The sequence below is a fragment of the Etheostoma cragini genome, chromosome 9 (assembly GCF_013103735.1).
Source record: "Etheostoma cragini isolate CJK2018 chromosome 9, CSU_Ecrag_1.0, whole genome shotgun sequence".
NCBI lineage: Eukaryota > Metazoa > Chordata > Actinopteri > Perciformes > Percidae > Etheostoma > Etheostoma cragini.
The window spans coordinates 22,703,367-22,717,922 of NC_048415.1; the positions used below are offsets into that span (position 1 = coordinate 22,703,367).

At 42.3% G+C, this 14,556-nt stretch overlaps 1 protein-coding gene across 1 annotated transcript in view; it reads left to right on the plus strand.

The window, feature by feature from the left end:
* LOC117949852 (unconventional myosin-VIIa) overlaps positions 1 to 14,556 on the plus strand; it is a 27,299-nt gene that overhangs the window by 11,240 nt on the left and 1,503 nt on the right. Inside the window, exons 22-44 of the mRNA XM_034880376.1 lie at positions 753 to 962; positions 1,041 to 1,250; positions 1,351 to 1,509; positions 2,101 to 2,406; positions 2,495 to 2,655; positions 2,744 to 2,870; positions 2,945 to 3,064; positions 3,850 to 4,023; positions 4,525 to 4,752; positions 5,053 to 5,220; positions 5,931 to 6,048; positions 6,876 to 7,002; positions 8,224 to 8,390; positions 8,492 to 8,673; positions 8,767 to 8,888; positions 8,992 to 9,146; positions 10,183 to 10,336; positions 11,088 to 11,243; positions 12,972 to 13,077; positions 13,176 to 13,289; positions 13,401 to 13,488; positions 13,659 to 13,765; positions 14,023 to 14,208. Of these exons, the coding sequence (XP_034736267.1) occupies positions 753 to 962; positions 1,041 to 1,250; positions 1,351 to 1,509; positions 2,101 to 2,406; positions 2,495 to 2,655; positions 2,744 to 2,870; positions 2,945 to 3,064; positions 3,850 to 4,023; positions 4,525 to 4,752; positions 5,053 to 5,220; positions 5,931 to 6,048; positions 6,876 to 7,002; positions 8,224 to 8,390; positions 8,492 to 8,673; positions 8,767 to 8,888; positions 8,992 to 9,146; positions 10,183 to 10,336; positions 11,088 to 11,243; positions 12,972 to 13,077; positions 13,176 to 13,289; positions 13,401 to 13,488; positions 13,659 to 13,765; positions 14,023 to 14,208 (3,645 nt within the window). The remainder of the gene's footprint in view (positions 1 to 752; positions 963 to 1,040; positions 1,251 to 1,350; positions 1,510 to 2,100; positions 2,407 to 2,494; positions 2,656 to 2,743; positions 2,871 to 2,944; positions 3,065 to 3,849; positions 4,024 to 4,524; positions 4,753 to 5,052; positions 5,221 to 5,930; positions 6,049 to 6,875; positions 7,003 to 8,223; positions 8,391 to 8,491; positions 8,674 to 8,766; positions 8,889 to 8,991; positions 9,147 to 10,182; positions 10,337 to 11,087; positions 11,244 to 12,971; positions 13,078 to 13,175; positions 13,290 to 13,400; positions 13,489 to 13,658; positions 13,766 to 14,022; positions 14,209 to 14,556) is intronic.

A 14,556-nucleotide genomic window follows, 5' to 3' on the forward strand; every position in this document is an offset into this window, starting at 1 on the left:
GAGGACCCGAGCAGCAGCGTTCTGAATCAGCTGCAGCTGTCTGATAGATTTTTTAGGGAGACCTGTAAAGACCCCGTTACAGTAGTCAAGTCTACTGAAGATGAAAGAATGGACAAGTTTTTCCAAATCCTGTTGACACATAAGTCCTTTAACCCTTGATATGTTCTTAAGGTGATAATAGGCGGACTTTGTAATTGTCTTAATGTGGCTGTTAAAGATCAGGTCTGAGTCCATGACTACACCAAGATTTCTGGCTTTGTCTGTTGTCTTTAACATTGTTGTTTGAAGCTGAGCGCAGACTTTTAATCGTTCCTCTTTTGCTCCAAGAACAACCACCTCAGTTTTTCCTTCATTTAATTTCAGAAAGTCCTGGCACATCCAGCCGTTAATTTGTTCGATGCACTTAGTCAGTTTTTGTATTGGACTATAGTCCCCTGGCGATAAGGTTATGTAAATTTGTGTGTCAGAACACCGTTTCAGAAACATTTCAAAGTTACATACAGTACATCCACTTTAAATAACTTTGAAGAACCCTTTCTGGGTGTCAATTGTAAAATAAAGTCAGCAGAAAGTAATTACAAATAAGGAAATCATAATTTTACAGTTTATGTGTATTCATTTTTTGAATGTTCATTCCCCTAAGTCACTGCTGTTACAAATGTGTTATTTGGGTTGCATTGTTGATTAAGTACTACAAGAAGGTTGTTGTGGTCCCTTTTTCCCTGATCTTCCTTTGTGTTGTGTTCTTTCAGATGTACCTCTCTGCTAAAGAAAAAGAAGAAGAGCGACGAGGCATTTTGGAGAAACAGAAACATTTGGAGGAAATGCTGAAGCGGAAGAAAGAGATGGAGGCCAAAGCTCAGACTGAGTCCATCACAGACCAGGAGATGGTGGACAGCATCTTTGACTTCCTGCCTGTTATGGTTGGAGGGCAGGAGGGCCAAGCACCTGTCGGATTTGAGGTTCGAGAACGGAACGGGTTGCACATTTTGTATTCCTTGTAGTGTCAGTCACTGCATGTGTGTTTCTGTTTCCATTAGTTTGAGGGGAAAAGGACAATTATCGAGGAGATAGACATCGATGAAATCCCCATGGAAGAAGATCTACTCAAAGAAGACTATGATGATCTGGATGAGTACTCCTTCTCCAAATTTGCCTCCATGTACTTCCAGGGTGCAGCCACCCACACTCACATCCGCCAGAGGCTTCCGCAGCCCCTGCTTTACCATGAAGACAAAGGAGATGTCCTGGTGCTTCTCTTAAATCACTTTAATTCATCCTTTCACTTGTTCTATTATGAGGAATATCTTTGCTTATTTCATTAACTTCTTTCTTTTATGTTATCACCAGGCTTCACTGACAGTGTGGTGGATCATCCTGAGGTTCATGGGAGACCTCCCTGAGCCAAAGAAGAAGGTCCAGGGAGCCTCCCCGCAGGAGCGCTTTGTGCCACAGGAGCTGATCTCCAGAAAGGACAGGCGTCTCAGCCACATGGTTGGCCTGGATCAGGTAAATCAACTGAGCCTCTTGTTCAAAAAATGAACAATAAAGGTTCAACTTCCAGGATTACTCTCGTTCTGTGGGAAATTCCACCGGGTAACACTCTTTTTGAATTTCCATTTTTGGATGTCCGTCCCCGTCTCTGTGTTGGCGTTCTAACCTCTGGTGGATTTCTGAGGACTAAGGTTACCTGGTCCTCAGATCTCTGCAGGGTAAATTCAGACAGCTAGCTAGATTATCTGTCCAATCTAAGTTTCTGTTGACGACTAAAACTACTTCTGAACGTACACATGTTCCACCAAAACAACTTCCTTCCTGAGACTATTTAGCAGAGGCACCGTGGCTCCGTCCGGAGCTTAGCCCCGCCCAAGGCGATTGTGATTGGCTTAAAATGAACCAGAACATGTTTTTCTCCTATCCCTGAATGCTGTGTGGATTAGCCAGACCTTCCTCTGCTGCTCTGTGGGGGAAGATCTGGCAAAGCGACACTAATATACGCACAAAGCAAAGACTTTATTAATTTGGAACAAGGCCGTATTGTGTAAATTACCATTCATTTTTCATAGATTTAAAAGCATGATTTTCTGATTTCTGTTTTAGAGGGTGCTAAGGAATAACAAAGAAAGGAAACCTTCCACAGTACCCGAGGAGCCCTCGCAAAACAGAAAGGCCTCCATTTTCACAGACATTCTGGCAAGAAACAAAAAGGCTTCTGCTGTGCTTGGTGACACGGCTCAAAACCCAAAGGTTTACACCGTGCCAGAAGGAAGCCCTCGAACAAGGAAGGGATCCACATTCACTGACCTACTGTCCAGAAACAGAAAAGCATCCACTGTGGAAGGATCCACAAAATCCACTTCAAAATCTACATCTAGCCTCAGGAAACCCTCGATCATCATGGAGGAGGTGAGTTTTAAGCCTCAAAAAATATTTGACTTAGTGTTGCTGTGCTCTTCACTTAGTAACATATTGATGGATTTGTTGTTTCTTACAGTCTGATGAACTGACTGAAGTTTCCAAGCCTCCCACCCTGCAGACTGTGAAGGAGGACAGTGACATCATGACTGAAGAAGGACCCACCCTGGACCGGCCTCTGACGGCACTTGAAAAAGTCCACTTCATCGTGGGATATGCCATAGTCAGACGTGACCTCAGGTAAAAGAAGCTCCATTTACAATCACTACAGCCAGGTTTTATCTTTTATATTCTCTACTTAGATAATATGTGTCTTTTGTCTGTCCAGGGATGAGATTTACTGTCAGATCTGCAAGCAGCTTCAAGATAACAGCAATCGCAACAGCTACTTCCGTGGCTGGATCCTGCTGTCCCTCTGTCTGGGTGTTTTCCCTCCAAGTGATCGCTTTCTAAGGGTTAGTACAACTCCTACAGAGTGTGGGTTTGCCGGGATGTTTTGCTCACCTCTTCTTATCTCTTCTTTTGGCAGTACCTGCAAAGTTTCATCCGTTTCGCTCCAGGAGGCTACGCTTCCTACTGCGCTGAAAGGCTGCGGCGCACACTAATGAACGGAGTGCGAGGGGAGCCTCCAGCCTGGCTGGAACTGCAGGTCCTGCAAATATTTCAAATGGTTTCATGAGCATTGCCCCTGTAGAGTTAGAAAAAAACATACATTTTTGGTTTGATTTGTCCAAGTTTGAGATTTCTGACAGCGCACATTTTGAAACCTTCATTCAAAGCTTTAGTGCGTATTTTTTTTTATATTAGTGAATGTCCTTTACATTCAAGCCATTTGCCATTTGAGTTGATTCTAAATAAGACTTAAGGATTATAAGGATTTCTCAGTATAACTATGTTTAGAAACTGGTGGTGTCCGCCGACTGTCATACGCAGAAAACCGGGTAAACATAATGACCTCTTCTGAAGAGTCTGTCATGATTTTTTAATCTTCCTTGTCCGCCTTGGCTACTAGCAACTGTGTGGAGGGGGGCGGGGCGGTGCACGGTCATGGAAGGCTTGGATCATGTGGACGCGCTGACAGTGTTGTTGTCATTACTTAGAATTCCTCATGGGGGGGACAGAAACTACGCACTATAGCTTTAAATGTATTTCCATTGAACAGTTTTGACAGTGAGGTTTGCAGAATATCCAGAGTATAGGGCATTGTTTTTAAGAAAAACAATAAGTGTGGAATTTTGTAAATATACATTTTCTATGCTGTGAGCACGACAAAGTAAACCCAACTGTCTGCATAGCTCGATACCACCAACGTTAAGTGACAATGGGTTTTTGTTGTTTAGTGAAGTGACCCTTTAACACTTATGAACTTACATTCACAGTAGATATCATTACTGTTTAATCAACATGGACATTTTATTTTCTGTACTGTGATAGGCAACCAAGACAAAAAAGCCCATGATTGTGTCTGTGCTGCTGATGGATGGACGCTCCATTAACCTGCCTGTTGACTCCTCATCTACCTCCAGAGAGATCTGCCAACTCCTCTCCAACAAAGTCAAGCTCAAAGACACCTTTGGCTTTTCAGTCTATGTTGCCTTGTATGAAAAGGTACGCAGTTACATCCGCTCAGTGTATACTGTATCTTACTGTAGTAACAATTTAGTATTCTATACACAAGTGACGATCGTACCCTGTTTTTATGATTATACCCCGTAAAAAAATTATTAATGATTACATTTTAAAAGAAATTCAACATCCAAAAAACCTAAGTAAATAGAAAAATAAATCTCTCCTAATTAATAAACTATGAAGAGTGATTTCTGAAGTCAAATTAAATTTAAAAATAAAATCAATAGTAGATTACACCTAGGGTGACCAGATCAAAATGGGTCAAACTTGGCTTCCACCGTATTTAATGGACAATATAGATATTACTGAGGGTTTCCAATAAGCAGATGTCCAAGGTGTATTTTGCACACTGGTTACACAGCACTGTCTCACCTTTTATAAGGCGTTTTACCTTAATAAAGAATCTATTGTTGCGTCCCGTTTTAGTGATTTTTAGAATATCTAGATATCCATAAGTTCAATTGTTGGCCTGTCCTGAAGGTGTGGGCTCTGGGCAGCGGGCGGGAGCACGTGATGGATGCCATCTCCCAGTGTGAGCAGGAAGTCAAGAGGAGAGGAGGGCAGGAACAGCACGCTCCCTGGCGTCTCTTCTTCCGCAAGGAGGTCTTCACCCCCTGGCACGACTGCAAAGAAGACGCGATCAGCACAGACCTCATCTACAAACAGATCATCCACGGTCTGAAGTTTGGAGAGTACCAGAGTGAAAAGGTGGGCTTATGATTGGATGATTATCTTCTTCCCAATATTGTTTCATAGTGTCTCTCAAATAGGGGTACATGTCTACCCCTAGGGGTGCTTCGGAGAAATGAAGGGGGTAGGTGAAATATTTCGCAAAATACAGAAATTCTATATAATGAATTAACTCGTTGATGTTCAGCTCTGTATTGTACTTCTTTATATAGACTGTTTTGCGCTGGTAGGGGCTACTATAGAGTGTACGTTATTGAGAACCACTTTTCTAAGACATACATTTAACATGTATTTTTGTCTTCACTTTCGCTTTCACAGGAGGAGGATTATGTTCAGCTTGCTGCGAAACATCTATACATCCAGCATGGCTCAGACAGCTGTGCAGAACATGTGAAGGAAGCAGTTCAGGACTGCATCAACAACTCTCGGCTGGAGGCCAAGTCAGAGGCCAAGTGGGTGCAGATGGTCAGCGCTGCTCATGCTCAGGTCAGTCAGGTTATAGAATAACTGAGAGCAGTAGACTACAACTCACTTCATATACACGTGAAGATGGTTTTGGGAGATTTTGATGACCAGAGCATTTAATTTAGGCAGGCAGTACAGTTTAACCTCACTGTGTTACTGTCTTGGAAGTTCCTGTCTTTCCGAAGGTGGATTTAAACTCATGCTCTGTTAAGCTTAAACTTCACAACCAAACTGGACCCCCAAGGCAGGCTTAAACGGTTTATTGCAAAACTGAGAGATCAACAGGGCAGCTGGGATGCGAGTGGAGATCTAGATGCAGACCGAGGATAGAGGCAAAAACAGAGCAGCAAGGAGACGAACGTTACATTTGTTGGTCAAACAGACAAATGTGTTGTGTGTTATCTTTCTCTATGGCCTTAACAGGGTTAGCAGCACTGGTATTATACAGCTGGCACGTCTCCAGTAATCCATAGAGGCACAAAGTTGACTGGAAAGGTTAGGAGGTTATGTTGGACACCTGGGGTAACCTTGCCTCAATTTAGTTCATAATCTGGAAATTTCACAACAGTTCCCACCACATTCCCCTTGTGGGATTAACAAAGTACACATTTGTATTATTATTATTATTACAAACCAGTAGATGCAGCATGAACAGAACTGGACAGAAAAAAGCTCTACAGTGGCCTTGAAATGAAGTTTCTGACTTTTCTTTCCCTGCTGAACCACCCAAGGGTCCATTTTTGAGTTCAAGACAGAAGGCAGACTCAGTGAGGGCCGAGATGGTGGACTACGCCCGAATGAAGTGGCCCATGTTCTTTTCCAGGTTCTTTGAAGTAGTCAAACTGTCAGGTAGGTATCTATCAGCACACTCTGTGTCATGGCTCCTGTTATGTATTTAGATATGTCATAGATTCACAAATTATGATAATAATATTCATTTAAATAATATTATACAACGCTGTTTACACCCATGGGTGAGAAGAAATGACAATGTGTTTTTCTGCTGGATATGAAATCTTTAAAACAAATAATTGAGAAAGATAAAAGGATTAAAGGCATCCTACTCCAGTTTGTTAAATAGTCTGCCCAGAGCCCTCTAACCAACCGTTAGCATCGACATGCATGACGCCAACATCAGCACACTGGGGTTCATTAGGACACAAGACCAGCGTCTCCCTTTCCCTATAGGAGATTATGGACACAATTATATTATACTAGTCAAGGAATTAATTACTTGTTATTTATTAACTAAAATGCCAATCCTTCCTTGTGTCTTGTTTCTCTGATTCTCTTTTTTGGTGTTGGGTATGATTGTAAGTTGAATGTCTTTTGAGTTTTGAACTCTGTCTGGCAGCTTGTTATGGACAATTTTTATTATTTCCTCTCATTTAATTGACAAATCGATAAATCTAGAAAATAACTGATGAATTACTAATAAAAAGTAATTGTTAGTTGCAACCATAAAGTAAAGGCTCCATGTACATATGGGCTGATGATAGGGCCTCTACTAGTGCACACATTAATGCTGCACTCAAGTTCTTTCTTTCAGGGAGGTGACCATGATAGAGAAAGTGCAGGCAACACTTTACTGCTGCACAGGAATATAACTCATAAATCGGCTCATATCACCTAAGACACAGGATTTATTGAGCTTGTTTTTCTGTCTCTTCTCTAAGGTCCTCCGCTGCCAAAGAGCAAGTTCATTGTGGCCATAAACTGGACTGGTATCACTTTCCTGGACGAGAGAGAGAAGAGGCTGCTGGAGCTCTCCTTCCCTGAAGTCACCGGAGTCCACACCGTGAGGTAGAGACCAGGGACCAGGCTCTCATGGCCAGACTTTCCTCCACAGCGCTGTGGAGGAAAGTCTGGTTAGTCCAGACAGCATTCTGGGATGGGAGAAAAAAGTGCTATGGTTTATTGGCATTTCTTTAAACCAATCACAATTGTCTTGGGCGGGGCTAAGCTCTGTATGGCGCCACGGTGCCTCTGCTAAATAGTCTCAGGAAGGAAGTTGTTTTGGTGGAACATGTGTACGTTCTGAAGTAGTTTTAGTCATCAACAGAAAACTCAGATTGGACAGATAGTCTAGCTAGCTGTCTGGATTTACCCTGCAGAGATCTGAGGACCAGGTAACCATAGTCCTCAGAAATCCACCAGAGGTTAGAATGCCAACACAAATTAAGAGGAAGGGGACGGACTTCCGGCTGAAAAAGGAACATCCTGTGGCACCGGAGCAAATCCCGGAAGTGGAACGTTGTGGATATAGACTAGGTAGGGACAGAATCCGATTGTAGTGTCCCAGTTTACAATGAGGAAGAGTCAGGTTTACTAAGGGCCTTTTTACACCCGATCCGGTTAGCTTTCACACTGCAGCTTTGCAAGCACACTAAAGAACTACACGTGACTGTATGAAGTCTTGTCGTCATCACATACTTGAGCCCCATCTCTCGACTCTTGTAATTGATTGGTTTGTAGACCGGTATCCCTCCCCTCCCCAATCCTCTCCTATGACTCTCCTTCTGGTCAGGTTTTTCCACTGATGCTCTCTCCATGCTACCACGGCTCTCTTTGTTGTGTTGTTGAGAAACAAGACACAGGAACTTAACTAGGGTTTTATGGAGCTGCAGCATTTATTCAGACACAAACGGAAACCTACACTGTACATTTACTACCACTGAAAATGTACATTACTAATTTATTCTTTGCTCTGATGTCCGACAGCTGTCTGCTCTGAGGGCATCCACTGTCACTCTCTCTCTGTCTGTCAGAGCTGCTCCTTAACTGTAGCCTGCCAGAAGTTTCTGTATTTGGTCAGAAAGTCTGAACCATCCAAAAAATGCTTTCACACAGGAAGTGAACCGGACCATGATTTAGTATGATCTGAACTGAGTCTAACTCTTTTGGTTAGACCACATTTAGTTTGTAACTGTAAATTGATTTGAATCAAACTGGAAAGTCTGAACCAAACAAGGTAGGTATGAAAGCCCCCTAAAACAGTGTGCTGTTTCTTGTGTTATGACCCAGGGAGGGCAAAGTGCCCGGCCAGGCGGTGAGCCTGCTGACACTGAAAGGAGACTTCACTCTGAGTGGGGGCACAGCTGAGGACATGGCAGAGCTGGTGACAATGTTCCTCAGTGGACTGACGGAGAGATCTCAGTATGCTGTGACCCTAAAGGAAGCCGACAGGCAAGGTCAGAGGCCTAGTTTCTTTTCTGATATGTCACGGCTAAATCATCTCTTTTAGGGTCATTTCTGCTAATTCCTAACTGATTTGACTTCCATTCCTCTAAAGATGACCCCACATTCCTGGGCTTTAAGAAAGGAGAGCTCATTATAATAATCAAAGATGACGAGTTCTCTCAGGAACGTGGCTGGATTAAGGGCCAAAATGAGAGCACCAAACAAACAGGTGCCGTCCCCACCGAGGCCATCTTAATCCTGCCAACACTCAGCAAACCCACCAAGGAAGTCATGGTATATGGACATGTCAAAGACACTTCCTTCTTAGATGAGTGATTAGGCTAACGATCTGTGGAGTATTCATAATCTTTTACATTTTTTTTTCAGAGCCTCCTCAACTTGTCTCCTAACCAGAGGAAGAACATCATAAAGGAAAACCAGAAAGAAACAGGAACGATGGAGAGAGCAGCTCCTGCCACGCTGAAAGAATTCTCCCTCCAGTACTTCAGGTATCTGGAAATCCCTCCCTTTTCCCCAGCTGATCAGCGGCATAATGCTCACAGGAACAACGCTAACAGCAAGAATACCCATCTTGTTACCTTGATCCTACAGGCAGCCCACTATCGATGTGAACCGGCAGGTGATGTCCAGGAACGCTGCTCCTGAGAGGCTGTGGGTGAACTCCAGAGAGCCAATCAGACAGCCCTTCCTCAAGAAACTGGTGGGCAACGCAGAGCTCAGCCACAAAGCCTGTCTGGCCTTCACTGATATCCTCTACACACCCGAGATACATAAAGGACTAGCATGTCCTGGGATAAAGAGTGCAGGCGGGTCTAAAGTGTCAGCAGGTGTTTGGTTGAGTTTGGACCGCGGCACAGAGAAGCCTCAACTGTGTTCCAGTGTCCCATAACGACCTGCTCTTTGTCTGCACACACCCACTCAACTCAGCCCTCCACTGCAAGCTAGCACTGTTTGGCTAACATTTCAGACACTTCAGTTCAATTTGATTTATATTGTCAAATCATAACTGTTAATACTAGGTATAGACCACACTCTGTAATTTACACAGACCCAACAATTCCCCCAAACATCCTCTTTTTTTAAATAGTATTTTTGGCCTTTCTTAGACAGGATAGCTGAAGCCAGGAAAGGGGAGAAAGGGGGGGGGGGGTCAAATGCAGCAAGGGCTCCGGGTCTGAATCGAAGCCAGGCCACTGCGATAAGGACTGAGCCTTAGGATATGGGGCACATGCTCAACCAGGTGCCCCGAGAAAACTTCCTTTTTACAGGCAGAAACCTCTGACAGAACCTGGCTCGTACCCCCTGGGGATCAATAAAGCTTAACCCCAAAAACTAACCAAACAAGCCTCCGTAGCTGCCATACCCTAGCAAGCAACAAAGAAAACAATTCTACCTATAGCATCACCAGCTAAAACCATGTTCAAAGTTTATAAAACCAGAATGGTTGTTGCTCAATGACTGTAAAATACGGGAGATTACCCCACCAAGCAGATGCAGAGTCCTGCAGAGGCCTACACAAGCAGAATGCCTCTCCATATTCAATATAGCCAACACCACCACATTAGCATTAGTATGTATAGCCAAGAGAACTAACCTTGCTAAGCTTACTAATATGCTAAGCTAATAGCCTAACCCCGACACAAAATTAACCAAACAAGCTTCCTCAGCTACCATACCAGTGCAAGCAACCAGGAAAACATTTCTACCTAAAACATCACCAGCTAACACTATTTTCAGAGTTTATGAAACCAAGATGGTTGTTCCTCCTTGACTGTTGTGCACCGATCCTAAAATACATGGGAGATTACCCCACCAAGCAGATGCAGAGTCCTCTCGAGCTCACCGACCAGATCTTCAGCCCCCCCACTCAAAATGAAGCGCTCAGGGATGAGATCTACTGCCAGATCATGAAGCAGATGACAAGCAATACCAACCGGTACGTTAATGTTACTTCACCATCTCAGGGTCTCCGATTTAAAGCTGTTGGTGGATTTGTTCTGGGGAAAGGAAAATTTGTAATATAAAAAATGTTATTTGAATATAAACTAGAAAATCTGTATGATACAGGGGAGTATTTTTAATGTGAATAAATACAGCCCACCTTTCTCTACTGCTTTAGTAATATTTAAATTAATCACGTATTAAAATCCTATACGGGATGTCGCTCAAAGGGTTAGACCCATTCTGTTACTATAGTGATACATAGTTTTGTAATTATAGATAATAAAGCACTTTAAAAGTAAGTCAACTGACAAAAAACTATTTTAATTATCAATTAAAATTGAGAATTATCTGATTCTCCAAAAAGATATTCTGCTTTTCTCAGTTTGATATAATTGTAAACTGAATATATTAAGGTTTTAGACTGTTGGTCAAGCAAAACAAGACTTTCTACATGTTTTATTTATTAATAAAGAAATATATTACTTAATTAATTGAGATTCATTTATCATGAAATGATTTGCTAGTTACACCCCTATCATTTTTTTTTTTCAAAGATAGAAACCAAGGTTGTAAGCAAATCAAAGCCTTGTGAATTGAAGTAACTAGCACTGTTAGTCACGTGTGTGTTTGATTTGATTTGATTTAGATGGTAAACAAACAGTAAAAAGAAGACATATTTTCCATCGTGTATACCCCCTCCCACGCTTCCAATTGTTCCAGATGTATTTCTTTCCCTCACCCAGGTTCAGCGTGGAGCAGGGCTGGCAGCTGCTGTGGCTCTGCTGCGGCATGTTCCCCCCCAGCCAGGCTCTTTTGAAGCACACTCAGCGATTTGTGGAGTCTCGGCGCAGAGAGCCCCTGGCCTCCGACTGCCTGCAGCGTCTGCAGAGCTCCCTGAGGTTAGCCCAACGCGTGGTTTTATACGTCACCAACACACAGCACCGTGTCCCCCCCCCCGTGTTTCAAAGACCCACAGTGAGAGTGTGGTTTCAGCTAGAAAAGAACACTTCACCCCTGGGCAGCAGCTAGCATGATTCAACAGAACGCCATGACGTGAGAAAAGGAAATGTCAAGTTGTGGCGCCTTGTGTTGTTAAAGTCTATGGACTTAGACTAAGTGAAGTCTCAGACTCAGACTCAGTTTTCCCTCGGCCTGAATTTGTTGAGAGGAAGTTACGTAGTATGGTAACTCCATTTTTGCGTCTGACTGACTGACGGGAACAACATTTCTGAAGCTGGTTCAGTATTAAGCAAGACTGCTGCAGTTAGCAGCGGCAAACAAGCTGCAATGGAAGTTATTGGGTAATTGCAAACTCTCAATTTGCTTCCACTAAAGGTTCTGTTTTTGCCACTGACATGCTCAGATTATTATTCCTAAATGGTTAGTATTCAGGTTATCATGGAAGTGTCTGACAGCGTTGTGGAAGGATTCCTACAGATGGTAAAGAGATAGAGAGTAAGATCCTTTTAGTTTGACATGAAACATCCTTGAACTCAAACACACAAACCTGCCATACTCCATTTAAATAAATAGTAATTTTATAATCGTAAAATACACTTTATTTGAAGTTGACAAAAACAGAATAAAACATCAAAGAGCCGTCTTGGTTCATCTTTTCCAACAATGACCACTCTGGTCTGGTTGAAATTAACTATTAATTTAGTCATTTACATACAGAAATATGCTGGCTCTATTTACACTAAAAGTAGTGATTATTTACATGGAGTCTGGTGGAGATATGCTGCTCTATGCACACTAAAAGTAGTGAATATTTACATGGAGTCTGGTGGAGATATGCTGCTCTTTATTTGCTAAAAGTAGTAATTACTTACATGCAGTCTGGTAGAAATATGCTGGCTCTATACACACTAAAAGTAGTAATTATTTACATAGAGTCTGGTAGAATTATGCTGGCTCTATACACACTAAAAGTAGTAATTATTTACATGGAGTCTGGTGGAGATATGCTGCTCTATACACACTAAAAGTAGTGATTATTTACATTGAGTCTGGTAGAGATATGCTGCTCTATACACGCTAAAAGTAGTGATTATTTACATGGAGTCTGGTGGAGATATGCTGCTCTATACACACTAAAAGTAGTGAATATTTACATTGAGTCTGTTGGAGATATGCTGCTCTATACACGCTAAAAGTAGTGATTATTTACATGGAGTCTGGTGGAGATTAGCTGCTCTATACACGCTAAAAGTAGTGATTATTTACATGGAGTCTGGTGGAGATATGCTGCTCTATACACGCTAAAAGTAGTGATTATTTACATGGAGTCTGGTGGAGATCACGGCTGCCTGTTACAGCGTTCTCACTCGATACCAAAAAAAAGAGTCCAGGTTGAATACTATTTCTGTTCTCACAACGCCTACGTTGACATTGGCGTTGCATCACCTTCACAGTGTACCAGCAACCACACTGCAATTGCATTGCCCCCTCTATAAATAAATTTGATTAATTTTCATCATGACTGCATGATGATCAACAAAATTGATGCATGGTGTTGCATTCGGGTTTCCCATTTTAGTGATAGAGTGTGCACTTATGTCTTTTCTCTTCCCTGTGGGTATGTTGTTAAAAAATAACGTGACTAAGCTTTTGCTGTCCTTGTGTAGGATGGAGCCCAGGAAGCTTCCACCACACCAGGTGGAGGTAGACGCCATCCAACAGAACAGCACCCAGATCTTCCACAAAATCCACTTCCCTAACGACACAGAGGAGGTACGAAACACACACCTCTTTGTTGTTTGAAGTCACAGGAAAAAGCCAGGTCAGATATTCCTTCGGTAATACCAGCAATTCCTTTTGTCCCTCTTCAGAAATTTGAGGTTGCGACAAATACCAAGATCAGGGATCTCATCCAGAACATTACCAGGAGGCTCAGTCTGGCTTCAGCGGACGGCTTCAGCCTTTTTGTCAAAACTAATGACAAGGTTTATTTGATATGTCTCATGCTTGAACATTATATTCTGATCTAGAAATTCAATATGTGTGTCATTGCATTAACTGTCACACAAGAAAATCTGTCATTGTGTTACTTTCAGGTTCTCAGTTTGAATGACACAGACTACTTCTTTGATAGTCTGAGACAAATCACTGACTGGTCCAAGAAAGCCAAGAGGATCAAAGACGGTAAAAAGTGATCGTCTGATAGGAGTGTCAACCCCACTTTTGATGGTTCTTGTTTAACTGTTAAAACCTTTTTTTGGTGTGGATGTGGGTATGGGTGTGTGTGTGTGGGGGGGGCATGTTGTCGTGTGTGTGTGTGTCTGTGTCTGTGTGTGTGTGTGTGTGTGTTGCAGGTGGGCCAGTCAACATATCCTACCTTGTGTTCTTTATGAGGAAGTTATGGTTCAATGTGATCCCGGGCAGAGACACAAAGGCCGATCTTATATTCCATTTCCCTCAGGTACATTTGAATAATGCAGCTCAGTCACATCGTATTTTCCAGGCCGGTTGGTTTTTCCACATAATATGAAAGCCAAACTTTTCCGTGAACGTAACCGTACCTGACATGTAGCTGAGATAGTATCCACATTAGTTCCAGGCTGCTCCCTCTGGTTTCACAGCAATGACCAAAAATGAACAATGTAGTGAGAAACAACTTGGTTTGAATCTTGGTTTCCCACAGTAGCAGAGTTTATAAGATAGCTTTCTATCTTCCAGGAGCTACCAAAGTACCTGAGAGGCTATCATGTTTGCACCAAAGAGGAAATGGTCAACATTGCGGCTCTGCTCTTCATGATTAAAGTTGGCAGTGACCAGAGCCAGTTGGTCCTGATTCCCAAGCTGCTGAAGGAGCTGGTGCCCATGGACCAACTGAAGGCCATGTCTGAAAATGAGTGGAAGAAGGTTTGACGGGCTTTCTTCTTTCTTATCACTGATTTCATATTAAAAGTAGCGCTGCCCAAATTGAGAATAATATGCGATAACGTTGTTGAATGTTGCAATAACGGTATTACTTGCGATAAATAACCAGATATTAAAGTGTTCTCAGCTTTGCATTTCAGCTGCTTTCAGTACTTTGCTAAATTATAAATTGTTTCTTGTATTTAAAACAAACTAAAGGAAATCCTTTTTAACATTCTTTTATGGAACAAATTGAACATTGAATTGACTATTAAAGGCACTATTAACAAGAACAACAACAAATCTCATGTCGGATAATAATAAAAAGAAAATAAATAATATATATATATA